This window comes from Brassica rapa, chromosome A09 (genome assembly GCF_000309985.2).
Source record: "Brassica rapa cultivar Chiifu-401-42 chromosome A09, CAAS_Brap_v3.01, whole genome shotgun sequence".
NCBI lineage: Eukaryota > Viridiplantae > Streptophyta > Magnoliopsida > Brassicales > Brassicaceae > Brassica > Brassica rapa.
This window is the reverse complement of record NC_024803.2, coordinates 36,618,759-36,642,774: the sequence shown is the minus strand read 5'-3', so window position 1 is coordinate 36,642,774 and position 24,016 is coordinate 36,618,759. Positions and strand designations below refer to the sequence as shown.

General features: G+C 39.7%; 6 protein-coding genes across 7 annotated transcripts; 2 read left to right on the top strand and 4 right to left on the bottom strand.

Moving 5' to 3' along the window:
- Nucleotides 1-719: 719 nt before the first annotated feature.
- Nucleotides 720-3,746, bottom strand: LOC103841734 (ketol-acid reductoisomerase, chloroplastic). Its single transcript, XM_009118289.3, has 9 exons — nucleotides 3,379-3,746; nucleotides 3,195-3,287; nucleotides 2,804-2,869; nucleotides 2,545-2,685; nucleotides 2,231-2,458; nucleotides 2,036-2,153; nucleotides 1,646-1,953; nucleotides 1,403-1,558; nucleotides 720-1,331 (listed from the first exon to the last, which is right to left on the bottom strand). Exons 1-9 carry the CDS (start codon nucleotides 3,661-3,663, stop codon nucleotides 966-968), a joined length of 1,761 nt encoding a protein of 586 aa, XP_009116537.2. The 5' UTR covers nucleotides 3,664-3,746; the 3' UTR covers nucleotides 720-965.
- A 3,350-nt stretch (nucleotides 3,747-7,096) lies between these two features.
- On the top strand, nucleotides 7,097-10,429 carry LOC103841733 (carbon catabolite repressor protein 4 homolog 2). Its single transcript, XM_009118288.3, has 11 exons — nucleotides 7,097-7,610; nucleotides 7,693-8,431; nucleotides 8,508-8,594; nucleotides 8,683-8,766; nucleotides 8,851-8,937; nucleotides 9,034-9,117; nucleotides 9,223-9,276; nucleotides 9,378-9,469; nucleotides 9,570-9,684; nucleotides 9,771-9,918; nucleotides 10,020-10,429. Exons 1-11 carry the CDS (start codon nucleotides 7,453-7,455, stop codon nucleotides 10,163-10,165), a joined length of 1,794 nt encoding a protein of 597 aa, XP_009116536.1. The 5' UTR covers nucleotides 7,097-7,452; the 3' UTR covers nucleotides 10,166-10,429.
- Nucleotides 10,226-14,036, bottom strand: LOC103841732 (DEAD-box ATP-dependent RNA helicase 52). Of its 2 annotated transcripts, none has more exons than XM_009118287.3 (7): nucleotides 13,515-14,036; nucleotides 12,550-13,280; nucleotides 12,382-12,465; nucleotides 12,060-12,302; nucleotides 11,698-11,865; nucleotides 11,422-11,535; nucleotides 10,226-11,323 (listed from the first exon to the last, which is right to left on the bottom strand). In XM_009118287.3, exons 2-7 carry the CDS (start codon nucleotides 13,228-13,230, stop codon nucleotides 10,661-10,663), a joined length of 1,953 nt encoding a protein of 650 aa, XP_009116535.2. In that variant the 5' UTR covers nucleotides 13,231-13,280; nucleotides 13,515-14,036; the 3' UTR covers nucleotides 10,226-10,660. The 2 variants fall into 2 exon arrangements, with proteins under 2 accessions (XP_009116535.2, XP_009116534.2); XM_009118286.3 differs by having other exon boundaries at nucleotides 13,483-14,027.
- A 1,453-nt stretch (nucleotides 14,037-15,489) lies between these two features.
- On the bottom strand, nucleotides 15,490-18,834 carry LOC103841731 (F-box protein At3g58530). The gene is made up of 12 exons (XM_009118285.3): nucleotides 17,970-18,834; nucleotides 17,838-17,897; nucleotides 17,676-17,759; nucleotides 17,460-17,590; nucleotides 17,301-17,376; nucleotides 17,126-17,196; nucleotides 16,873-16,959; nucleotides 16,708-16,780; nucleotides 16,433-16,500; nucleotides 16,283-16,351; nucleotides 16,085-16,190; nucleotides 15,490-15,974 (listed from the first exon to the last, which is right to left on the bottom strand). Exons 1-12 carry the CDS (start codon nucleotides 18,138-18,140, stop codon nucleotides 15,909-15,911), a joined length of 1,062 nt encoding a protein of 353 aa, XP_009116533.1. The 5' UTR covers nucleotides 18,141-18,834; the 3' UTR covers nucleotides 15,490-15,908.
- Nucleotides 18,835-18,847: 13 nt separating this feature from the next.
- Nucleotides 18,848-20,919, top strand: LOC103841730 (protein WHAT'S THIS FACTOR 9, mitochondrial). Its single transcript, XM_009118283.3, has 2 exons — nucleotides 18,848-19,125; nucleotides 19,262-20,919. The coding sequence occupies exons 1-2, from the start codon at nucleotides 18,848-18,850 to the stop codon at nucleotides 20,241-20,243; spliced, it is 1,260 nt and encodes a 419-aa protein (XP_009116531.1). The 3' UTR covers nucleotides 20,244-20,919.
- LOC103841729 (DEAD-box ATP-dependent RNA helicase 11) lies at nucleotides 20,695-24,011 on the bottom strand. The gene is made up of 7 exons (XM_009118282.3): nucleotides 23,818-24,011; nucleotides 22,826-23,626; nucleotides 22,665-22,748; nucleotides 22,091-22,333; nucleotides 21,752-21,919; nucleotides 21,566-21,679; nucleotides 20,695-21,486 (listed from the first exon to the last, which is right to left on the bottom strand). The coding sequence occupies exons 2-7, from the start codon at nucleotides 23,540-23,542 to the stop codon at nucleotides 20,977-20,979; spliced, it is 1,836 nt and encodes a 611-aa protein (XP_009116530.2). The 5' UTR covers nucleotides 23,543-23,626; nucleotides 23,818-24,011; the 3' UTR covers nucleotides 20,695-20,976.
- Nucleotides 24,012-24,016: the final 5 nt, after the last annotated feature.

Sequence of the window (24,016 nt, the reverse complement as noted above, 5' to 3'; positions counted from 1 at the left end):
GACAAATTGCATAATAGATTGTTTAATAAAAAAGTGTCACAAAATAGCATTCAAAAAGCAAAATTTCCAAAATCGCATTTATTAATCAATAAAAAATAAAATTATCATACACCCTAAATCCTGACTTTAATCTCATTCTTTAAATACTAAACCTAAACTCTAGTCACTAAACATTAAATCTAAAATATATATATTTGAACGTCTTAAACCCTAATATATATTCTCTCCGTTCCTAAAAGATCCATGTTATAGTTTTTTCACATTTATTAAGAAAACATTTAAAATTGTATTTTCCAATACACTGTTTTTCTTAATTAACTATTCCCAATAACTTTTAACCAATGAAATTTTATTAAACACAATTGTATAAAAATACAATTTTTCATTAATTAATGTCTTGAAAATGTATATTTTTAAAACAATTTTTTTTTCTAAAAAATGGATCTATAAGGAACAGAAGGAGTAATATTTTTATTTTACACATTAATGATGGTATTTTAAAGATTTTATCCCTTGTGTTATTTTTTTTTTTTAACAAAGACTTGACTTAGTGTAATTTGATGCTATTTCTCTTTTATAAATGAACAACAAACAATTTATACTTTAAAACCTTACAACATAAAAATGATATTTCTCAAAAAAATTATTAGGAAGTCTTCAGACTAAAAGAAAATATTTTCTGAATAACAGAATCCAAATCGATAGTCATGTCGCCAGAATAATACCTCTTAATATAGTAATTTATTTCCGCCATAAACCCCTTTAAGGAGTGTAAGAAGATTTAACCAAAGCAGACAGAACATAAGAGAACATTCCATTAATGGAACGTCCAAAGAGACAAAGAGACATCATTATTCAAACCGTCCAAAACGAAACACTCACGCCTAAACCTTCCAAAACCCATTTGTCTTTTTTTTTTTCAAACCGTTACATCAAAAGAAACTGATAATCATTCAACCATTCACTCAGCTAGACTGACGCAGCTCAGGTCGAACAAAATCTGCATCTTCAGGCACAGAGATATCAACGGTAGGCCTGAGCTGTGCACAGACCTCGATAGCACCATGGACTGGATCAGCAAAGAAGTTGCTTATCAAGTCTTTGTTGATTGGTGCACCACTGTCCACAGCCACTAAAGCTTGTTGCGTCAGGTTGTAGTCGAATCTCGGTGCCCATTTCCTCGATCCCAATCTCGCTGTGGTCGAGCAGTTGTCCACCATGAAGGACACTCCTCTAGCGTGCATAAACGGATTGAGAGAATCAACAGACTCAATCACACTCTCGTTGATGATCTCCGAGTATGAGTGACCCTTCTTCCTCAAGATCTCAATCTAACAATAAACCAAGATTTAGAACAGGAACCAAACCGAATATAAATAAAAAGACGTACATATGTACATACCTGAGCCATCATAAGGGCAACGTAAACTCCAGCGGTGAAGGGATACAACGGACCCAAGTCACCAGCTGGTCTGGACTTCCTGACACGTTCACCGACCTTCCACATTCTTGTCTGATCAATCTTACCCATTGGGAATGCAGGCAAGCCCTCCTTATCCTGTGTTACAAGCAAGTAAAAGCCATCAAGGAACTGTGTTTTGAGTAAATGTAAGAAACAAGAAGTTTGAAAGATGAGTTATATTACATAGAAGCGACGACCGGCTAAGACAACACTCCGGATCTCGCTGCCAGCTGCTACATCCTCGTAACATTCGTAGAGAATCTCCATACAAGGGTAGAAGGATGCACTGTATGCAGTCTCGAAGTCCTTTTTGCCTTCTTCAGACAAGGAGTTGTAGACAGCCAACATTCCCTGAGTAGAGATAGTCCTTGAGATTGTTCCTGTGATGCACTCTACTGTGTTCTTGTAAGCCAAGTCTTCGCTCATTCCATTTCCGGTGTACCTTCTAAAGAGAGACTCCACGATTCCGTGAACCGCACCAAGCAAAATACCTATTAACGAACAAAACAAGATGAAGATAGGTTTTAAGCATAGGATTGAGATATAGGTTTATAAGTTGAGGTCCAAACTCACCTCTTTCTCCAAAGATGTCACTCTTGTACTCTTGCTCAAGAGTAGTAGCAAAAGTAAAAGGAGAACCAAGTGCTACTGACCATCCCAGCGCAACATCAGCGGCTCTACCGTCAACATCCTGCAAACAGATAGTGAGAAAAATGAACACAGGAAGGTATAAATAGCTTTAGCTGTATAGAGAGAGAGATAGAGAACCTGGTGGACTGCAAAACTAGCGTTGATTCCAGCACCGTTGATTTCTTTGCCTTGGACATAAAGCCTCCTCACGGATGGACCCATTCCCTTAGGGCAAACAGCTACCACGCTGATGTTCTTTGGGAAATCAAGTCCCATTGACTGTAAATGCCCTAGTAGAAACCCGTGTGACAGACCGAGAATGCTGTTTGGCTTCATGTGTGAGAATATTTTCTCATAGTTATCAGCCTGCAAAAGAAAAACAAGACACATTTAAAAATATCAATTGTAGATACTTTAGGAGCAAGATAATGAAGATTATGAGATGTAATTACCTGAGCAGCATCAGAGATCAAAAGCAAGACAAGATCGCTGCCAGAGATGGTTTCCCATATATCACCCAAAGTACCACTCTCTTCAGTGAAGCCAACTGCACGTGCCTCCTCAAACGATTTAGATCCCTTTCTAAGCCCAATCTAAATTTCATAGAAACAAGTCAGGGCCTAGCCTTCAAGTAACAGCAGAAATCAAAAGCAAATTCTAATTAAAAAACAAAAGAATGAAGCCAACACATCAGAGGTTGGGGATTAGTACCTTAACAACAATGTCAGACTTAGCCTCCACAAGTGAATCCCTTAGATTCTGAGCTTGAGCAGGTCCCTGCAAACATACATTCCGTTAGCACGAGACACACTATCTATTTCAATTTGCCCATTCAAATTCAATTATATCAAAACCGTGTAAACAAAAACACTTCAATTATGACCAATTTTATTCACATGACGTGATCAAGAAACTATCTTCCACAGTGAACCACAGTCATAGGCAGCTAAGTTTCAAGCTATTTGGAGGATAAATTATTAGTTAACAAAACAAAACCCTTCTTAAAGTTGTTAGCTTTGCTTCTTAAGCAACGAACCCACAAATCAATAAGCAGTATCCAAACCATAAACATGTTGACTAAGCAAAGCACAAAGATATATACCTGAGAACCCCAGCCAATGACACCAATCTGCTTAACCCCTTTGAAAGCATCAGGAAGATGCTTGAACAAGTCCCTTCCTCCTCTCACAATGTACTAAAACAAACACATTCACATCAACATTCAATTAACAAACCCTCAAAAGAGCAGACTTTAATAGAAAGAGTTGATGAAAAAGGAGAACAACCTCATCGTAACCAGCAAGAGAGACCTTCTCCTTTTTGAACACAGACGTCTCGAAATCGAGAGAAACAGGTGCTCTGACCGCAGACGACGCAACCATCCTCGCGGAGAGGGAAGATCCGGTTCCATTTCCAGGGACGGTGGCAGTGAGCGACCTCAGAGACTTTGAAGTAGACGAGACGAAACTGATGCTGGGCAAAGCAAAGCTTGTGCCTTTCGATGACCTGAGGGAAGAAGAAAGAGACGGGCACGAGAGGGGAGGAGCGATGGATGAAGTAGCAGCCGCCATCTGTTATCTCAAGTGTAGCAAAACGTCTGCGAGAGGAGCAGCCGATTATTAAAGGGACCACGGATACTGACACGAACACTCGGTTTTTACCTACTCAACACCATGAAGAGTCGCATATCAATCAAAAACAGATTTGTCCACCGTATCTATAATGGGCCTAAAGCCTTATTAGATAAGGCCCATGAAGTAAAAAACCTGAGTGTCGTTGAGTCAACTATTATGAATACAAGAACTAATTGTGAGCACTTTATCCGATATCCGAAGCAGATCCAAAAAACTGAACCAAAATTCGAACGGATATTGAATCAGGAGAAATTTGATACTCGAACCCGAACGGGTAATATCCAAACCCGAATAAATATTCGAAGATAACAAAACATATGTATAACTAATTTTATATTTCTAGTTTACATCTCTTATTTTATATAAAATATTTAAATTGATACTACACATACTTTAAGTTCATATGATATACATACAATTACGGATAAAATGATTTGATACTCAATTAAAATGCATGTCAAATTTTTTATTTCAAGAATTAACAAAAATTTACATCCAAAATTTAAAAACAATAACCAAATTAATTTCTTTTTAGTTTCAAAATGTTATGTCCAAATCTATTAACCATGCAATCTATTAAAAATGAAAAATTAGTTAAGTAAAATTTATGTTTTTAAATACATGAAATTTTAGAAATGAAAAATCTTATTTAATTTTTTAAATCTAAATATTTGAATCTGATCCGAAATAACCGAATCCGAACTAAAAATACCCGAACCCGACCCGAAGTACAGAAATACTCGAACGGATTTTACACCTCTATGCCAAAATATTCGAAAATTCAAAATACCCGACCGAACCCGAACGGGTACCCGAACTGTATAGATATGGATGTTCCTTCATAGGCTGGTCCATCAACTGTTTCATGTTGACTTGTCAGCTTTGGATGATATGTCGAACGTGTAAAAGTAAAAACAATGGACGGTCCAGATTTAAACTAGTTAAAAAGATCGGGTGATTTTGAGGTAATCACAGATAGAAGTAATGGTATAGATGGCCTATTTCAAACTCAACTTTTTGGGTCGTGCCTATTCTATCATGAACTTTATTATAGTGCATATTGCATCATGAATTCAACAAATTTTTGAAAAGTCTACACGAACTTTCACAAACGTGCGTATATATACATTGAATACAATGGTGATTAGTCAATCTCTTATTCGAGTTGCTAAATAGCTGATATGACATTTTCGTTAAAACGATATCATTTGTAAATATCACAAAATTAAAAAAATTGAGTCTTACATACTTCGAACCCACATTTTGGCGGGATAAAAATCTTTTTACTTATCCGCCAAGACATGGGTTTTAAGTAGGTTTAATGAGTTGGGTATTTCGAATTTTTGATGAATCCTCATGCGTCTTTTATGCTTGATCAAGTTTGAAGTTACTGCCTTTGATCATTAGTTAGTTAGTAATACCAGTCTCGCATTATAGATGTTTTGCATTGGTATTGAAAAAGTCATCTGCAAATGTTAAAGTTCATGTCTTGATCATTGTTCATAGACAACATTGATTGACTCGCTTTGAATCTTATCCTACAGTCTACGTGTAATGTTACAGCAAGTGAGCTCATCTTCTTCTTTATTTGTGTGCGTGTGCAGATACCTCCAAGGAAAAGCATAGCTTGTTACAGGTTCTTTTTCTTGCCTCCATTTACAGAAAATGTCTATAAGCCATTCTGACCTGTAGTTAGGAGATTCTTGCAGTAACCCTTTTTTCCTGCTGCGTAGCCAGTGATCAATAACTCAAGAGTAAACCTTATTGAACCAATTCCTGAAGCTAGTAGGAATGTTAGCTTATTCTTAATTTGTATCTAGTTAGTCATATTTTCTCAGGCCGCCAAAGATGTGTCTAAGTAATCTGTTGGAAGATGGAGATAGTAGACATTGGCTGATACCTTTTATACAAATGATCCATGCAGAGCAAATGATCCATGCAGAAAAAATTTAACCACAGATCTTAACTTGGTCTGTTTTTTTGTCTTGTAGATATATTTTGTTCTCCGTGTTGAAGAAAAGATAGGTACTTATGAATATATAACGAGATTTATAGTTGTATTTGAGTTTATTTAGTTGGAGCATTGCAGGTGATCGTGTGCGACATGCTTTTATTGGACTCGGATTCCGGGAGAGAACTGAAGCATACGAGTCATAGTGTGCTTTGATATGACTTTCAAGCTGCATTGCATGACCACATGAAGAAGTAACATTCCACTTCCAAATCTCCTAGTGTTTCTTTGACATCTCTGAATCTCATCTCTTGTGTTTCTCTTTTGCTAAAAGGTATTTGAACAAGAAGAAAACAACAGAAGAAATGGAACAACACTTTCAGAACACTTCATCTGTGGATTACAAGCTTAAAGGAAGGAGAAACCATTGTTCCTCAACTTAAAAATGTAAAGATTTAAATTTATTGGGCTCTAGATACATTTCTGCAAGTCTGAGCAATCTCTCGTTGAAACAGAGGAGCTCGATAAAGACCCAAAGTCTTAGCTGGTAGAGAAGAGTCTGAGCAATCTCTCGTTGGATGATAAGGAGAAGTCTATAGAAACCACCATTCCTTCAATCACCCCTCCGCCTCCACCTCCTGGACCGCTTTCTCCTGCCACGACTGCTCAGAAGTCCCCATCAAGCCTCAGCCTCCAAAGATCCTCTGAACATCAAGATTTAGATACAAAGCGAGAAGAACTAGAGAAGAAAGAAGAACAAGAAGCTAAAGAAATAGGCGTTGAATATGACTTTGGAGATTTCCAAGCTGCATGCTGATTTTAACCATGAATATAGTTTTACCATACAGAAGTTTGGATTGTTTGCTACTGTGAGAGAGGCCACCTTCTGTACAATTGCAAAGCCTACTAGTGCAAAACACAAAGACTTTCTCTGAAGTTGTCATTATATAAATTTTGATTCTTTTTTTCCATTCATAATCATAGTAGCGTTTGATTCAAACCTTTAACCGGCTGATTCTATCACAAGATCATGGTTTAACTATTTACTTGGTTTTAATCAGACTTGAATATCAAAAGAAATATGAAATGTGTGTTTGACTCTTGATCACCAAAAAGAAAATTGCACTGCATTTTTAGTGAAGGTGTTGTTGAGCACTCATCATTTTTTTCTCAAGTTTTTTTTCTATTACCGGTAGGTAAAAAAAAACTACAAACCATTAAATCTCAATTTACAATGGTTAATAGCAATTTTGTCTCTTCTCCATGAATTGAGTTTTTTTTTTTAAATTGCTTTACTTTCTTCAAAATTTCAGCGCCAAAACCAAATTCCTTCGAAAGTTTTTAATTACCTCCACAAAGAAAAACAACAAAAATAATAATAATATTAAATCAATATAAAAATCATTTTCTTGGGTCCAATGTAATAGCTTTTTATTTTCTCTATACGATTGATCCTCTTTGATTGATATTGATATTTTTTTTCCCCATTATCAGCGTGAGAATCGATCCATGAACTCTTCTCAAAGATCCACATCTCTACTCTAACAATTAAAAGATTTTCTCTGATTCTCAAATTTTCAATTTTAATTCTCTTTCCCTTTTCAATTCCTTTAATTTTCTTTACTTTTCTCAAAGATCCAAGTTGGTTGTTACTGAGAGAGAGAGACAAATAAAAATCTAGGGTTTCGTCAGGTTTTTAGGTCAAAGTAAATGTTCGATCAGCCTCAAACACATTCGATTCTCTTCTTCTTCTTCTTCGCTGCTGCTACTCTGCAATGCTTAGCGTGATCCGAGTTCACCTCCCTTCCGAAATTCCCATCGTGGGCTGCGAGCTAACCCCTTACGTCCTCGTCCGCCGCCCCGATAAGTCCGCCGCCACCGAAGATGTCCCTGAGTCTTCCCCCCTCGAAGGCTACTTCCTCCGTTACAGATGGTACACAAAGCTCCTCCCTTTATCAATTTCCCGAATTGGGTTTTCGATTTTGATCTTAAAGATTCGTTCTTTTTCGATTTAGGTTTCGTGTACAGAGCGATAAGAAAGTAACGATCTGCAGCGTCCATCCAACGGAGCAAGCCACTTTGCAATGCGTCTTCTGCTCGAAGCGTCCAGCTCTCGTCTCCAAAAGCTACCACTGCTCTCCCAAATGCTTCACCGACGCGTGGCAGCACCACAAGACTCTGCACGAGCGTGCAGCCGCTGAGAACGGGAACAACGAAGAAGATAATAATAATGACTTGTCACGTGCCAACAGTGCTGCCTCTGGGGTCCTCGCCAGCACCTTGTCGAGTCTCAACGGGCCACCGACGCCGTTTTATCCTTCTAGCATCGCGCAGAAGAACGGAGGAGAGACGCTGGTCGAGGTCGGGGGTTGCAAGACGTACACCCCGACGGCTGATGATATTGGATACGTGTTGAAGTTCGAGTGTGTGGTGGCTGTTGCTGAGAGTAAGCAGTCTGTGGGGCATCCTAGTACGATTATGACTTCGCGTGTGATTCCTGCTCCTTCTCCGAGGCCACGGAGGCTGATCCCTGTTAATGGAGCTGATGTGGTGGGTGGTCACTTGGATCAAGATGGTCGGATTCAGTCTGCAGGGTCGTTCACTGTTCTTTCTTACAATATATTGTCTGATACTTCTGCGAGTAGCGAGCTTTATAGCTATTGTCCTACTTGGGCTCTTTCTTGGCCGTATAGAAGGCAGAATTTGTTGAGGGAGATTGTTGCTTATCGAGCTGATGTTGTCTGCCTTCAAGAGGTATTGTCTCGGCTCACCATTTTAAGTTTTGGAAATGAAAAAAATGTTGATTCTTATTTATTTATTTATCTGGCAGGTACAAAGTGATCATTTCCATGAAATTTTTGCTCCGGAGTTGGATAAGCATGGGTATCAAGCTCTTTACAAGAGGAAGACTAATGAGGTTGGGTTCATTGATGATTCCAGAAGCTCCTTTCTTTAATGGTTTTTATGTTTGAAAGTCTTTTAACTGTAACTTACTTTGTTGATAGGTTCTCAGCGGAAGTACAAGTGCAATTGATGGATGTGCGACATTTTTCAGAAGGGATAGATTTGCACATGTCAAGAAATATGATGTTTGTATCTGTTCTTCTATATGTTTACTCGCTCTAACCTTATTTTGATCCTCATACTAATTTAGGGGACGGTTAATAATCCAGGTTGAATTCAATAAGGCTGCTCAGTCTTTGACTGAGGCTATCATCCCTCCTGCTCAGAAGAGAAGTGCTTTAAACCGACTTGTGAAGGTAGTTTTGGCAATGCTATACATTTATTTTTGGTCGCTGCTGATTGTTGGAGAGTTATTGTTTACATCGCTGATTTGGTTTATTGTTATGTTGTAGGATAACATTGCGTTGATAGTTGTTCTTGAAGCGAAGTTTGGTAATCATCAACCTACTGATGGGAAGCGCCAGCTTATCTGTGTGGTAGAGTTTCCTTTTTTTTCCCTTCCCTTTCAATTGTTGTTGAGAAGACTGTTACATCTTTTGGGTGAAAGCCGGCTAATTTGGTTGTAACTTGTTGGAGTATAGGCAAACACACATGTTAATGTTCAACAAGAACTGAAGGATGTGAAGCTCTGGCAGGTATGTGTTTCTCTCTCTATATTAAAGAACTCACATTTCGTTGAACTCAGGAGCATTAGTATTCACCTTACTAATGTTTTGTTTTGTTCTTTTGAGTTTAGGTTCATACTTTATTAAAGGGACTGGAGAAAATAGCTGCTAGTGCTGATATTCCTATGCTTGTATGTGGAGACTTCAATACTCTTCCCGGAAGGTTTTGTTAATTCTTCTAACCTGATGCATTAAACTCAGTATTCTCTTAATGACTATTGGTGAAGAAAAGCTAAACTCTATTATTGGAATTTTGATTGCAGTGCTCCTCATTCACTTCTTGTATATGGAAAGGTTGATCCACAACATCCAGATCTGTTGGTTGATCCCCTTGGGATCCTGCGTCCTCAAACCAAACTGACTCATCAACTGCCTCTGGTAACATTTTCTTCTTCTTCAGTTAATGTACCTTTTGTTTTTTTCTGCCTCTTTTCTAGATCTTTGATAAAGAGCATTTGTTGCAGGTGAGTGCGTACTCATCGTTTGTGAGATCAGTAATGGGTATTGGATTGGAACAACACAGAAGGAAAATGGATCTTAATACAAACGAGCCTTTGTTTACCAATTGCACAAGGGACTTCATTGGCACTCATGACTATATATTTTATACAGGTTCCCACCATTTTCTAACTCTCCTCTCCCTCTTAGACTACATCAGGAAAATAATGAGTTAACTAAGCTAAGCAGGAAGGTTTGTATTGTTTTGGTTGCAGCGGATACGTTAATGGTGGAGTCTTTATTGGAGTTGCTAGATGAAGATGGATTGAGAAAGGATACAGCTCTTCCTTCCCCGGAATGGTCTTCTAGTCACATTGCACTCTTAGCTGAGTTTCGATGCATGCCTAGGACCAGACGCTAACCGGAGCTCCACCACCTTTCTTTTCACCTTGGCAAATCGCTTACAGATAGTTTTCTTCTCTTTTTTTTTTTTTGTTTTCCTGTTTTCAAAATCAGATTAAGACAGAGATGGCACAAAAGGTCGAAAGTGTTTCTGATCCAAAGTAAAAGGCAGATATCACTTTCTGATGTTGGTCATTCTTTATAATGACCTCTGTGTCTCTTTCTTTGTCTAACCTTGTCATTTTGATCAGTCAATATTAAGAGATATCCATTTGCTTTTTAATCTCTCCTTCCATTTTTAGTAAAGTTATGGTTTTAGTTAGATCAACTTATATATGTCTTTGCAGCACTAGAGAATTCGTGAGAATAATAGTAGACTAGGAGTATTTTACTTTCAGTGAACAAGTGAACGCTGGTTTCTACATGATAAACATGGATGCTCTCTATTAGTGAAACAATAGAGATAAATAAGAGACAACATAATCGGCTCTTGAAGAATTGAAGTAGACACAGCTTAGTCCCAAGCACTAGCCACTCCAGGACCATACCCTTGGTTAGGAACAGTTCCATATCCTCCACCATAGTAAGCACCACCTCCTCTACCGTAAGGTACATAACCACCAGGAACCGTCCCGTATCCACCACCTGGTACAGTTCCATACCCACCTTGCATTGCGCCATAGCCACCACCGGGACCGCCTCCATAGCCTCCACCATAACCGCCTCCATAGCCACCACCAAGACCGCCTCCATAGCCACCACCAAGACCGCCTCCATAGCCACCACCGGGACCGCCTCCATAGCCACCAGATTCTCTCCTGAAGTCACGGCCTCCAAACCGCCCACCAGACCGCTTGTTCTTACCACCTCCAAATGAAGCACGAGATGCGTACCGACTCAGCCAGTCAGGGACCTCCTGGTTTGCTTCTTGCATCAGCTCGGCGAGTGGCTTGGCCATTGATGTGTTGTTGTCGTTGAAGAAAGCAGTTGCCAACCCTGAATTGCCTGCACGTCCTGTTCGTCCAATACGGTGGACATAGTCGTCGATGTCGTTTGGTAGATCAAAGTTAACAACATGAGCAACGTGTGGAATGTCAAGCCCACGTGCAGCCACGTCGGTTGCAACAAGAATAGGTGTCCGCCCAGTCTTGAATGATCTCAGCGCCACTTCTCTTTCCTTGTATGCATAACAACACAATATAGTTTTACGTCTGGTTGCACTGAAGTGAACTAAAATCTACGATATCCTGTTTTCGATATCAACAACTCACTAACCTGTTGTGACCTATCACCGTGGATGGTAGTTGCTGGGAATCCATTAATGCGCAACCAATTCTCCAAAGAGTCAGCTCCCTTCTTCGTCTCCACAAATACTAGAGTCAAAGCTTGCTGTAAAATAAAATAATCAGGATCGTCAAGGTGCTTTTGAACTGCAATTCATCACGTAGAACAAAGAGACAATGAAACAGAACCATGAGACCGAAAGGGCTACTACTATTAACTATGTACACTTTTAACCAACGAAACCAAACATATAAGCGTGTGCATTACCTTTCCTTGGTTACCATTCTCCCTCTGAGCATGAAGAAGGTCCATGAGATGGCTTCTTTTGTCAGAATCGTGGACAAACTCTACTCTTTGGACAATCAAATCCGTACTTGACCCCACTCTCCCGACAGCCAGAAATATGTAATTTGAAAGAAAATCAGAGGCAAGTCTCTGCACATAAAAATTAAAATTAATCATTTCCTCCAGATTATGTAAGTTTTAAGTTATTATCGCAGTACCAGTAGTCAGAGAAATACAGCAAGCAAGCAGAACAAACAGCACATAACAGCTAAGACACAAAGAGATAATTAGCTGAATCCCTTCTTCGATAAGTAGAAAATGACATGTGAAAGAGTTCCACAAACCTGTATCTCCCTAGGAAATGTAGCACTGAACAGCATTGTCTGCCGGACACCAGGAGGAGGCATGTCCATCTGCTGAACAATCTTCCTGATTTGTGGTTCAAAACCCATGTCCAGCATCCTGTCCGCCTCATCAAGTGCCAAGTATTTCACCATCTGTAGTGAGACTCTACCTCTCTCAAGCAAATCGTTTAATCTCCCAGGTGTTGCAACAAGAATATCAACACCCCTTTCAAGCTCCCTTATCTGTTAAACAGCAAAACAAGATCAGATTAGTAAGAGCACTAGACTTACCATCATGAAATGTAGCAGTATTAACACCAACCTGTTGGTTGACAGGTGTTCCTCCATAAGCAACCACAACTTTCACACCAGTTTGATACGAGAACTTTCTAGCTTCATCATGTATCTACCCAAAAAATCATAAAAGACATATTTTTATGAATCTACAAATGATGCACATAGACTTTGATATTTTAGCAGTGATTCAGACCTGGCAAGCCAACTCCCTAGTTGGTGAGAGAATAACAGCAAGTGGATAGACTCCCCGAACTCCACGCGGTCTCTCAACATGCTCCCCCTCCTTCATAATCCCACTAATAATCGGAAAACAAAACGCAGCCGTCTTCCCAGACCCTGTCTGAGCACAAGCCATCAAATCCCTCCCAGCAGCTAATATAGGAATCGCGTTACGCTGCACAGGGGTCGGCTTCACGTACTTGCACCTCTGAATATTGAGATTCAGAGCCTCTCCGAGATCAATCTCCGCAAATGTACTAACAGGAGGTGGCACATTATCCCCACTCGTCTCGATGGGAATATCTTCATACGCTTCAAAGTTGATGCCTGTGTTGTTCTCCTGCTCGTTAACACCCGGCGGCTCTGCATTGCCATCGTTACCAAACGGGTTCGTTTCAGTGTCCCTACGGTCCCAACCACCACCACCACCTCCTCCTCTACCTACATAGCCTGAGCCACGACCTCCTCTACCACCGTATCCCCCACGGTGGTTACCATGTGAAGGAGCAGCAAAGTCTGAAGATGGCGGACGGCTCCTAAGATGAGGAGGAACGTAGTTGGTTCTGGACGGACGAGAGTCACCGTAACCACCTCCACCCCAACCAGATGATGGTGGTCTCTCCGGTTCAGAAACATCAGCCCATGATGAACTCATACTTGCAAACTACAACCTACAACTGATGTCTTGTTCCTTTGATCAATGTCCTGGAGAAGATGGTAATAAAACATTCAGTTAGAACAATGTCAAAGCTGTGACAAATAACCAAAACAACAGAACACAGTCTCACGAAGAACTAAGAACAATAATGTCCTAAAACCACAAAATCACTTAAACCCTAGAAGCATAAACTAAATCGAACAGAGCATCGTTGCATAAACCATGCACAGAGAGAGATAAAGCCTGGACCTTTTTGATAAACTCGAATGGAGGAAGCAAACCTAGATCAATGGTGTACGGATGATATAAACCCTATTTTTGTTTTTTTTTTCTTTCTTCTCGCGATCGTACACGAAGCAAATGAATGAAACAAGGTTTCTGGGAAATGAGCAGAAAGGTGAAGAGATATTTGTATTTCCATGAACCTTTTTTTCAAGTAATGAAAAGCGTGTCGGGTGAGCTATAACGAAGTAAACTGCGTGTCGGCGGTAATTATTCTTGGCGCGTGAAAAGAACGGCGAGCACGAATTGGATACAGACGAATATTCATTGTGGTCTGGATAAAAGTTAATTACTGACAAATTTAGAAATTAATTACTGAATTTTTTTAATTCTTCTCTCCCCCTCAATCTGATTTTCACCTCATCTCCAATCGGTTTCAGTCATTGAACAGTCGGATGCTAACATCACCTAATGGGCTCCAACGTTTGAGGGGATTTTCTTATTTTGGGTCCAGTTTAGTTAATTCACATGGCTTCCTCAAGCCTTCAAAACGGCCTTACGTATAAAATTCGTATCGCTACAGTACAGGGTATTATGATTATTAATCTATTTAGTCTATTAATTTAAAGTCATATTTAAAAATTATATTGGTATGTTTTTTTACCTATCGAACAACGCTGTGACTAAAGGGGCGACTTGTTTTCTCGATACCACCCGCAAACGCAGCTTTTGCGGTTGGTAGCGGTTGTCGGCGGTTTGCAACAATCATTCAAATCGCTCTAAACCGCTTCAAACCGCTCTGAATCTCATAAATTCAAAAGCTGGCTCTAACTAGCGTTTGCGGTAGAGTAAAATTTTTCTCTTTTTTTCTAAAACAATATATATACAAAAGTAAAATATTTAATAAAAAATTTAAAATTGAAATTATGAAAATATTAAAATATATCTATTATATTTTAATTAATATTATAAAATTTTATAATAAAAACAATTTCAATAAATTTTTAAAAATTAAAATTATAACTTTCTAAATATAAAATTTATATTTAATATAATTTTATGATTTTTGATATTTTTATAATTATATTAAATGTAAATATTGTTAATTTATTATTTGACTATTACCGCATTTGGTAGTTAACCAGTCATAAGTCACCCGCAAACGCACCAATTTTTAACCGCAATACCAGTCGTACAAATCTCTTAAAACCGTTAGAAACCGCAACCGCCCGCATCCACAAACTCCCACAACCGCAACTGCAACCGCTGCGTTTGAACAACTCAGGCCCTAAATATGACATAGCTGGATACATATATGTAATTAACCCAACAATTAGAAAATTTCGGATACTTTCTCCTGATTTTTTTTGCGAAACTACACATTCTTATCAGGTACTTAACACTCTTTAATTCAGTAAGTGTTGGTGTGTCTCACGACCAAAACCTGACCTTATGTTTCCATGTCTTAATTATTAAATATTAGTTATATATACTATACAAAAATTTAAACTTTAATAAATTAGATTAAACCTAAAATATTATTCATTTGCTTAAGAAATTAGTAGCCATTTTAAAATATAAATTTTAAAGGTTGACCGAAAAAAAATCCTAAATCCATAAAAATGTCAAACCGACCTCGAGTGTGCTAATCAAATTACTAACAATACATTACTATATATATCATAATCAGAATAATGTTGTTTTATATTTTACTTTTAGGTCGGTCAAAATCACCAATCAATGTAGGATTTGGGAAAGACATCGCCACAGGAGCATGCATACTAAGACCCACGTCTTTAACCTCAGCAACGGCGAGCGAACATGCATTTATTTTCCCTATGTAAACAATCAATTTAACATTGATAAAATATCCACATTTGCAAATGGATCTCTTCATTGGCTGAATAATAACCAAACCATTACGGCATTGGATCTTCATACAGAACTATTTTATGAGGTAATGCCACCAAGTTGCTTCACCAAATACTCCAACAAAGTGTATTTGTGGAGTCTAAAAGATCGCTTAGGCCTATGTGAAATGGAAGATTTATCAGTAAATTACCAAATATAGCTTGACTACAAAAACAAAAACACATTCCCATTTCCCCATAACATAGTCTTTCTTCTCCAAAACTAGCACATCCATAAGCCGAGAGCTACTGACGAAAAAATAACAAGATGGTACAAACAATACTCCATTAACATGTATTTATGGAGTCTAACAGATGCGGTCTTTATAGATGACAGTAGCAATAATGTTTCTTGGTGTGAGATCATAATATAATCAGGACGTAAAGGGACGTCGAGATTACATGACTGATCAAAAGCTCCAGACTCAACATGCTGCACCACACTGAAGGAAAAAATAGACAAAGGGCAGACCAAGAGATGTCTTTGTACTCTTGTCAAAGACAGGGTAGATATTGTTGAGAGTCCTGGAGTCAAAGAGCAAATTAGCTGTGTACTTTAAAGCATATCAGACGAGGGAACATCTGAAGCAACTCTTCACGGCTTCGTCTCTGCATAATTAATCATACCGTTAACATTAGGTAAAGACAAACAAAATCAAAAACTGTACATTGCAGAGGATGGAAAAAAGAAAAATTGAAAATATTTATAGTACACACACCTTAATGCCGATGCAGCCATTGACATCAAGAGTGGTGAGTGTAGCAGAACAGGTCTGCGAGAGAGCCTCCAGACATCTATCAGTCACCCCAACTATTCCAAACAAGCTGCAATTTGTTTTTGTTTTCATTGAATAGTGTCAGCAAAAAGAAATCATAAAACAAAATGAAGGAACCAGTTAAAGAATTGGAGCTAGTACCTGAGAAATTCGAGGGAGGTGCAACTATTAGCAATGGTAATCACACCTGCATCTGTGATACGCACACACCTGCCATGTTTAAGTAGCATTTGGAATGAAGACGCAGTTTTTAGCTCATTATCTTTCTTCTAAGGTGAGAGTTTAGCTTACCATGTCAAGTTGAGAGTCTCTAGCTTGTTGCACTTAGCTATATGACCAAGCCCTTCATCAGATAAGTTCTGACAACCAAAGTGGCACTCTTAGTTACAGACTATATCGTAGATCAGAAAAATCTTTAACTAATGTATTCAATCTGTCTATGGAACTGATAGCAATTGAAACTTTAGTATTATTTGATAGACATCCAAGATCTTGAATAAACACATTTATCTACAAAATGAAAAAGGACAATGCAACCAAATGAATTGCGATTCACTAACTAATACCTGAGCACCACACAGGTCTAAGAACCTTAGCTCAGCCAAAAGAGATATCTTCTTGTAAGCTTTGTCTGTGAAGCTGCAAAGAATTGCAATATAAGTTCCACAACTTGGATCAGCTAGATTTTCAATATAGCCAGAGACAAATGGAAATAATGCTTCTTATGATACCCTGAAAGAGCATAGAGGTTTAAGGTCTGCAGAGAGGAACACTTTTGTAGCACATGAAGTAATCCATCATCTGTGATCTTAACACACCTGGTCCCATCATAAACAAACAAGACCAAACACCATAAGTATTCAAATAACTTACAAATCAGTAAATCACATTTTTATCGACTAATGAAAAATGACATTATACAACAATGTTGTGGATTATCCATCACAATTAAATAACCACAGGGTTAGGCAACATTTTAGTTACCTGGTGATATTCAGTGCCTCTAAGTCTTGATAAGTTTCAGCTACTAGTTGCATACCTTTGTCTGTTATGCTCTGCACATAGAAGCGAGAGGAGGTACCCATTTGTGTAAGCCATTGATATAATTATAGCTACTCATCAAAAATAAAAACTCCAAAGAATATATGGATTAAGATACCTTGCAGCCACTTAGGTTCAAATCAATGATGTTTCTGCAATTCTTCACTAGATGTCTAATGCAATCATCAGTCACCCTGTCAAATAAAATCTAGAATTAGCTTCCTATGATGAGGTAAAATCAAGAAGTGTGACAAAATTTAGAAGGACATAATATTACCTCACGTTCCAGTAGATAGAGATAACTTTTAACTTGGGACATATGCTAGTTATAGCTTCTATTCCACTGTCTGATATCTTCTGGCACCCGTTCAGATTCAAGCATTCTAAGCTTGAAAGCGCATCATGACACTGAAAAATGTTCATACAGCACCCCGAAACATTGTGAGTAATTCAAACGGCTAATAACTAGTAGTAATGTGCACAAAAAAGTTACATGGCTTTTCACAAGTTGAAGATGAGTGTCCTCAACACCCTGGGAAAATTCAAGATTGATATGCTTCACTTGACGATATCTTGGCTGAAAAATTCAAACCACAATGAACATTCCCAACACTCACAATATATCAAAGTATCAAACTTGTGGTTTTAAACTAACCAAGGACAGAGCAGCTAACAGCCTATCCCCTGCATTGGTCCTCTCACGCAAATCAATGTTCTGAAAAAAGAGCATTGTGGTGAAATTGAAAACTTGGAAAGAGCTGAGAAGTAGTGTCAAACTTTTGTTTACCAGCCAGATGGAAGGGTAAGAGACCAGGGTGCGGTAGAGCCAAGGGCTAACGAGAAGGAGAGATATTAGATCTCTCTGTGGCAATCTTGTGCTCACTATCCTCATCACGCTTGTCACTATCTCTCTCCTCCACATCTCTTCTTCCTCTTCCATCACTTTCTTCGATTCCATGATTCTCCAATCCAAGCTTCGCAAGTTTTTCAACCAAACAGCCTCAGGACTAGAGTCTAAGAGCACGAGCCAAATCTTCCAGAGACGCGAGTTGTGTTTCTTGATTGGTTATGCAAATTTGGTTTCACCGCCGACAAAAGTCGAAACTTGTTTAGGTTCTCTCTGTAAAAAACATGACCAAGCCAGTTAAAACTTAAAAGCAGAGCTGGGCATCCGGTTTAGACGGTTTTTTCTATGGATCGGTTTATTCGGTTTTTTTTTATTTTGAGAAAAATACCATCACATTAAACCGAACTAAATTTTGGTTCGGTTCGAAGCTCAGGTTATTCGGTTAATTTAGTAGAAAAGAAAAAAAAACTTGGGGGTGCAAAATTCGGTTTCTTTTGATTTATTCGATTTCTTGTTTTTTTTCGGTTTATTCAGGTTTTCTGGTTGTTATGGCCGAATCAAACAGAAAACCGAAAACTTTGGTTCTGTCTGCTTCGGTTCCTACCGAATGCACAACACTAGTTAAAAGGCTGGCCTACTATTAGAAGTCGGAAAAAAACTCGCTTTCAGATTCACTCAGTAATTTCGTCGAGCACCTTGTCTGCTTCACTCGCCCCCTCGCTTTTCACTATCTTTCCATTGACATTAGCAAACTCTGAGATAAACCCTAAACCCTTTTCCTCATTTGCGTCATCTGATACTCGAAACGTTCGATAAAGATGTTCGCCAAATCCAAAAGCTTCCTCTTTTCAATGAGCAAGCTGTTTCATCAGCATCAACAATGGCGAGAAATGGGAGCAATGGCGAAAGTGAGATTGAAATGGGTGAAGAACAAGAACCTCGATCACATCATTGACACCGAAACCGATCTCAAAGCAGCTTGCATTCTCAAAGACGCCATTAAACGATCTCCCACCGGTTTCCTCACCGCGAAATCCGTCGCTGATTGGCAGAAACTCCTCGGTCTCACCGTCCCTGTTCTTCGCTTCTTGCGCAGGTAATCAATCACCTTCTCCTTCAATCTCATCTGATTGATAAAAATTGAATCTTGATGGAATTTATAGAAGCTCTGTATCCGACTCTGTTTTTTGAAGGTATACTCTGTTTTTGAACGTATCTTACTCTGTTTTTAGGTATCCGACTCTGTTTCACGAGTTTCCGCACGCTCGTTACGCAAGCTTGCCCTGTTTCAAGCTAACGGAGACAGCGTTAATGCTCGACTCACAAGAAGATATCATTCATCAAAGCCACGAGAGTGATACAGTGGAGAGGTTATGTAGACTTTTGATGATGATGAGAACGAGAACCGTCTCTCTCAGATCACTCCACTCTCTCAAGTTCGATCTCGGCTTACCAGACAACTACGAGAAGACGCTGGTCATGAGGTACCCTGACCACTTCTGCTTCGTCAAGGCCTCTAACGGAAACCCTTGTCTAAAGCTCGTGACTTGGCGCGACGAGTTCGCCTTCTCGGCTCTGCAGAAGCGAAACGAGAGGGATGCTGTTACAAGTGAGGATGGTCTTTACCGTGAGTTCAAGAGAGGACAGTCAGCATTGACTTTCCCTATGAGCTTTCCTAGAGGGTATGGAGCTCAGAAGAAGGTCAAGGCGTGGATGGATGAGTTTCAGAAACTTCCTTACATATCTCCTTACGACGACGCGAGTAACATCGACCCTGAGAGCGATCTCATGGAGAAACGAGCTGTGGGAGTGTTGCACGAGCTCTTGAGCTTGACCATCCACAAGAAAACCAAGAGGAACTACTTGAGAAGCATGAGAGGTGAGCTGAACATTCCTCATAAGTTCACTCGGCTCTTCACGCGGTACCCTGGGATCTTCTACCTTTCGTTGAAGTGTAAGACGACAACTGTGATTCTCAAAGAAGGGTATCGTCGTGGAAAGCTAGTGGATCCGCATCCTCTCACTCGTCTTAGAGATAAGTTCTATCATGTGATGAGAACAGGGTTTCTTTACCGGGCTAGAGGGTTAGGCATGGTCTCTAAGGAGGAACTTTTGCTTGATAAGGTAGACGATGATGGCCCTGAGGAAGAAGGTTCTGAAGAAGAAGAGATTGTGGAAGGAAGTGAACTTGAAGAGGATTCAGAAGATGAATAGCATTAGTTGTTCAAATTCATATGTTATAGACTTGTATCCTTATCTGCTGTCAATTCACGAACAGCAACAAATTTTACTACACTTTTATCTTAAGAAATAGAGTTGAGGATCTCTGTAACTTAGGCCTGCGGTTTTTGTAAGGGCCTAACCTAACCGAACCGAAATTTTCAGTTCTTGGTTTGGTTGGGAGTTTTGAGATTGGTTTAGTTTGGTAGAGTTTTGAAAAAGATGATTTGATGGCGGTTCGGTTTCAATTTTCACAAGAGAAAATGTCCTAAATCAATCAAAATTGATTGAAATTAACCAAAACTATCCGAATTTAACCAAAATATTCTATTTTATCAGAAAATTAAAAACCAAAATTAACCGAAAGCCGAACCAAACAATTAAATTGTGACCAATCTGAATAAACCAAACCAAAATAATATCTGTAAGCATAAAGTTGACAAAGGATATAAAGAGAGATTGTATTTCACCAAGAAAGATAGTCCACAACAAAGGAAAGTAGGACAAATTGGATTCCAAACCAACAAATGAATTTGTTAGAAGAAACCAAGAACAAGATCAAAATCGGAAACACTACTGTCTAGCCTGAAAACAAAAACAGAGACTCACCTAGATGACTATCTTATTCTGAATGAGTCAAAATACAATGTGCTCTCTTGTGAATATAGAAGAGAAGAAATAAAGAGTCAAAGTTAAAAGGACAGAAAATTTGGGAAGCCTTAATTGGCTAATCCCACGCACTGGTCACTTGTCCACCATAGCCACCACTTGGTGCACCACCATATCCACCGCCACCATAGCCTCCTCCTCCTCCTCCACCATAGTAGTCATTTCCACCGCCACCACTGCCTCCTCCCCTACCGCCGTAAGAGCCTTCCCTTCTGAAGTCACGGCCACCAAACCTTCCACCAGACCGTTTCTTACCCCCGCCAAATGAAGCACGTGAAGCGTATCGCGTGAGCCACTCAGGCACCTCTTGGTTAGCTTCTTGCATCAGCTCAGCGAGCTGCCTAGCCAGCTGCGCATTCTTCTCATTAAAGAAAGCTGTAGCTACGCCGGATTTGCCTGCACGTCCTGTTCTCCCGATGCGGTGAACATAGTCATCAATGTCATTTGGTAGATCGAAGTTAACCACATGAGCCACGTGTGGAATGTCAAGTCCACGTGCTGCCACGTCTGTTGCGACCAAAATGGGTGTCCTCCCACTTTTGAATGACTTCAGTGCCACTTCTCTTTCCTTTAGTAACATAAAGAAGTAAGTCAGATTTAGTCAAACAGGTAACAAAAAGCCTTATCATTCAATCAAGTCAACGAACCTGTTGTGTTCTGTCACCGTGAATGGTGGTTGCTGGAAAATCATTCATGCACAACCAGTTCTCCAATGAGTCGGCTCCTCTCTTCGTCTCCACAAAAACCAATGTCAATGATTGCTGTGTATAACAAGAACAGCAAAGCAAGTATTAGTCAGAGCTAAGTAAAACAGATGGTAACTATATCATTACCTTGTCATGGTTGCCAGTGTCTCTCTGGGCGTGTAGCAGATCCATGAGATGACTCTTCTTGTCAGACTCGTGGACGAATTCAACCCTTTGGGCAATCAAGTCAGTGCTTGAACCCACCCTTCCCACAGCCAAAAATATATAGTTTGCCAGAAAATCAGCAGCGAGTCTCTGTACAAGAAACACATAAACTGGTATTAACATAAGGAACCAAACCTTCTTGTGAACTAAACCATCAAAGGCTTACCATCACAAAGTTACAGATATAAAAGGAAGAACATTGTTATCCTCTAATAAATAAGAGTAAGGAAAGGGTGTTTAATGGATTAAGTTAAAGCCAACCTGAATCTCCCTAGGAAACGTAGCACTAAACAGCATTGTTTGTCTCATCCCACGTGGAGGCATGTCCATCTCTTCAACAATCTTTCTAATTTGTGGTTCAAAACCCATGTCCAGCATCCTGTCCGCCTCATCGAGAGCTAAAAACTTAATCATCTGCATCGAGACTCTAGCTCTCTCTAGCAAATCATTCAACCGGCCAGGAGTTGCCACAAGGATGTCAACTCCTCTCTCCAGTTCCCTTAGCTGTTGTACAAACAATAAAAGATGAGATCAACTAATCGATTATTGCAAAATAAACACCTAACAGTAGCTGTAACCAGGAGTAACTATAATGCTTCTGCTTATTACGCAATGATGATGTAAGCGAAATGGCAATGTTAACTAGCATAAAAGAAGAGTTTGTAAGATTTATTATGCATTGCGGACTTAAAAAACAAAACATATTATCAACAAATGAGAGACTTGCATAAGAAAGAACCAAATCAGTTAAGTGTGTTATAAAATAGACAACAGCGGTCTAAGCGTGCATGACGCAATAACCAGCAGAAAAAAACTGTGTATGATAATTAATTACCTGCTGGTTAATAGGTGTTCCTCCATAAGCAACAACAACCTTCACACCAGTTTGGTATGAGAACTTTTTGGCTTCATCATGTATCTGCCAAAAAGAAACACAGAATGAGAAACAAAGATGCTTTTCGAACACCGGAAATGAGTAGATTCTCTCAACATTACCTGGCTTGCCAGCTCCCTTGTTGGCGAGAGGATAACAGCAAGAGGATAAACCGTCCTTGACCCACGAGGCCTCTGCGGATTCTGATCTCTCAGGATCCCGCTAATGATCGGAAAGCAAAAAGCAGCGGTCTTCCCAGACCCCGTCTGAGCACACGCCATCAAATCCCTCTGAGCAAGCAGTATGGGAATCGCGTGACGCTGCACTGGCGTCGGCCTCACGTACTTGCACCTCCTGATGTTGAGATTCAACGCCTCCCCAAGATCAATCTCCGCAAACGTGTTGACAGGAGGAGGCACGTCACCGCCGCTGGTCTCAATGGGGATATCCTCATAGGCGTCAAAGTTAATGCCGGTGTTCTCCTGCTCTGTAAAGGCAGGCTCTAGATCAACATCATCTCCAAAGGGATTCACTTCACGGTCCCATCCTCCTCCTCCTCCTCCACCTCTGTTGTTCCAACCACCACCACCACCAGTACTTCCTCGTCCACCGTAAGCGTAACCGGTACGCCCTGCATCAGCCCTGTAACCACCTCCACCGCCACCACCGCCAGGAGCCCAGCGAGAGGGTTGACCACCGTATCCTCCACCACGGTCATTTCCTGGCAAAGGAGCAGCAGGCTCGGATTGTCTGTTCCTTAAATGAGGGGGAACGTAAGCAGGCTTCGCCCTGGAAGCGGCGTTGTCTGAATCAGCCACGTCTGCCCATGATGTACTCATAACTGAATGTTCCTAAAAATCTAGAAAAAGCTTTCAACTTTCCAGCAGAAACAACGAAAGAGAGTAACTTTGTATCTTTGGAACCTGGCAAAAGTCAAAATACATAAGGTTTAGGTTAGCAGAGAAACGCAATCCCAAAGGAATCAGATAGCAGCTGAGCTAAGGAGGAAACAGGAAACCTAAATTAAATCTATCAAACAACTAAAGACGACGAAATTAGAAGAGATCCAAATCTAGCCATCTGATAAATCGAGAGAGAGAGATTGAGAAAGAACCTAAAAATTGGGAGAGAGAATCGAATCGAATCGAATCGGAAACGAGAGGAAGATATCAATTCAACGGTAGTCGTTAAGCCAACGGCGAAGCTCAGGAGAGAGAGATAAAACCCTTGTTTTAGATCGGACACAACAACACCATGCGATATAATTGCATGTTTCACCCTATTCTTTTAATCCTTCACATTCTGACCCACAC

Bases quoted from the DNA above. Each gene is read 5' to 3' on its own strand.
- LOC103841733 (XM_009118288.3), top strand. From the start codon at position 7,453: ATGCTTAGCGTGATCCGAGTTCACCTCCCTTCCGAAATTCCCATCGTG. The intron at 8,595-8,682 runs GTTGGGTTCATT...CTTTGTTGATAG, and splicing joins ACAAGAGGAAGACTAATGAG to GTTCTCAGCGGAAGTACAAG. The intron at 8,938-9,033 runs GTAGTTTTGGCA...GTTATGTTGTAG, and splicing joins CTTTAAACCGACTTGTGAAG to GATAACATTGCGTTGATAGT.
- LOC103841731 (XM_009118285.3), bottom strand. From the start codon at position 18,140: ATGGAATCGAAGAAAGTGATGGAAGAGGAAGAAGAGATGTGGAGGAGA. The intron at 17,898-17,969 runs GTAAACAAAAGT...CTCTTTTTTCAG, and splicing joins CTTACCCTTCCATCTGGCTG to AACATTGATTTGCGTGAGAG. The intron at 17,377-17,459 runs GTAATATTATGT...TTTATTTGACAG, and splicing joins TCTATCTACTGGAACGTGAG to GGTGACTGATGATTGCATTA.
- LOC103841729 (XM_009118282.3), bottom strand. From the start codon at position 23,542: ATGAGTACATCATGGGCAGACGTGGCTGATTCAGACAACGCCGCTTCC. The intron at 22,749-22,825 runs GTAATGTTGAGA...TCTTTTTGGCAG, and splicing joins CAAGGGAGCTGGCAAGCCAG to ATACATGATGAAGCCAAAAA. The intron at 21,680-21,751 runs GTAATGATATAG...TGTTATACACAG, and splicing joins ACACTGGCAACCATGACAAG to CAATCATTGACATTGGTTTT.
- LOC103841732 (XM_009118287.3), bottom strand. From the start codon at position 13,230: ATGAGTTCATCATGGGCTGATGTTTCTGAACCGGAGAGACCACCATCA. The intron at 12,303-12,381 runs GTTGGTGTTAAT...GCTGTTTAACAG, and splicing joins GAACACCTGTCAACCAACAG to ATAAGGGAGCTTGAAAGGGG. The intron at 11,536-11,697 runs GTAATGCACACG...TTTATTTTACAG, and splicing joins AGAATGGTAACCAAGGAAAG to CAAGCTTTGACTCTAGTATT.
- LOC103841730 (XM_009118283.3), top strand. From the start codon at position 18,848: ATGTTCGCCAAATCCAAAAGCTTCCTCTTTTCAATGAGCAAGCTGTTT. The intron at 19,126-19,261 runs GTAATCAATCAC...CTCTGTTTTTAG, and splicing joins GTTCTTCGCTTCTTGCGCAG to GTATCCGACTCTGTTTCACG.
- LOC103841734 (XM_009118289.3), bottom strand. From the start codon at position 3,663: ATGGCGGCTGCTACTTCATCCATCGCTCCTCCCCTCTCGTGCCCGTCT. The intron at 3,288-3,378 runs GTTGTTCTCCTT...TGTTTGTTTTAG, and splicing joins CTCTTGCTGGTTACGATGAG to TACATTGTGAGAGGAGGAAG. The intron at 2,686-2,803 runs GTACTAATCCCC...TATGAAATTTAG, and splicing joins AGTCTGACATTGTTGTTAAG to ATTGGGCTTAGAAAGGGATC.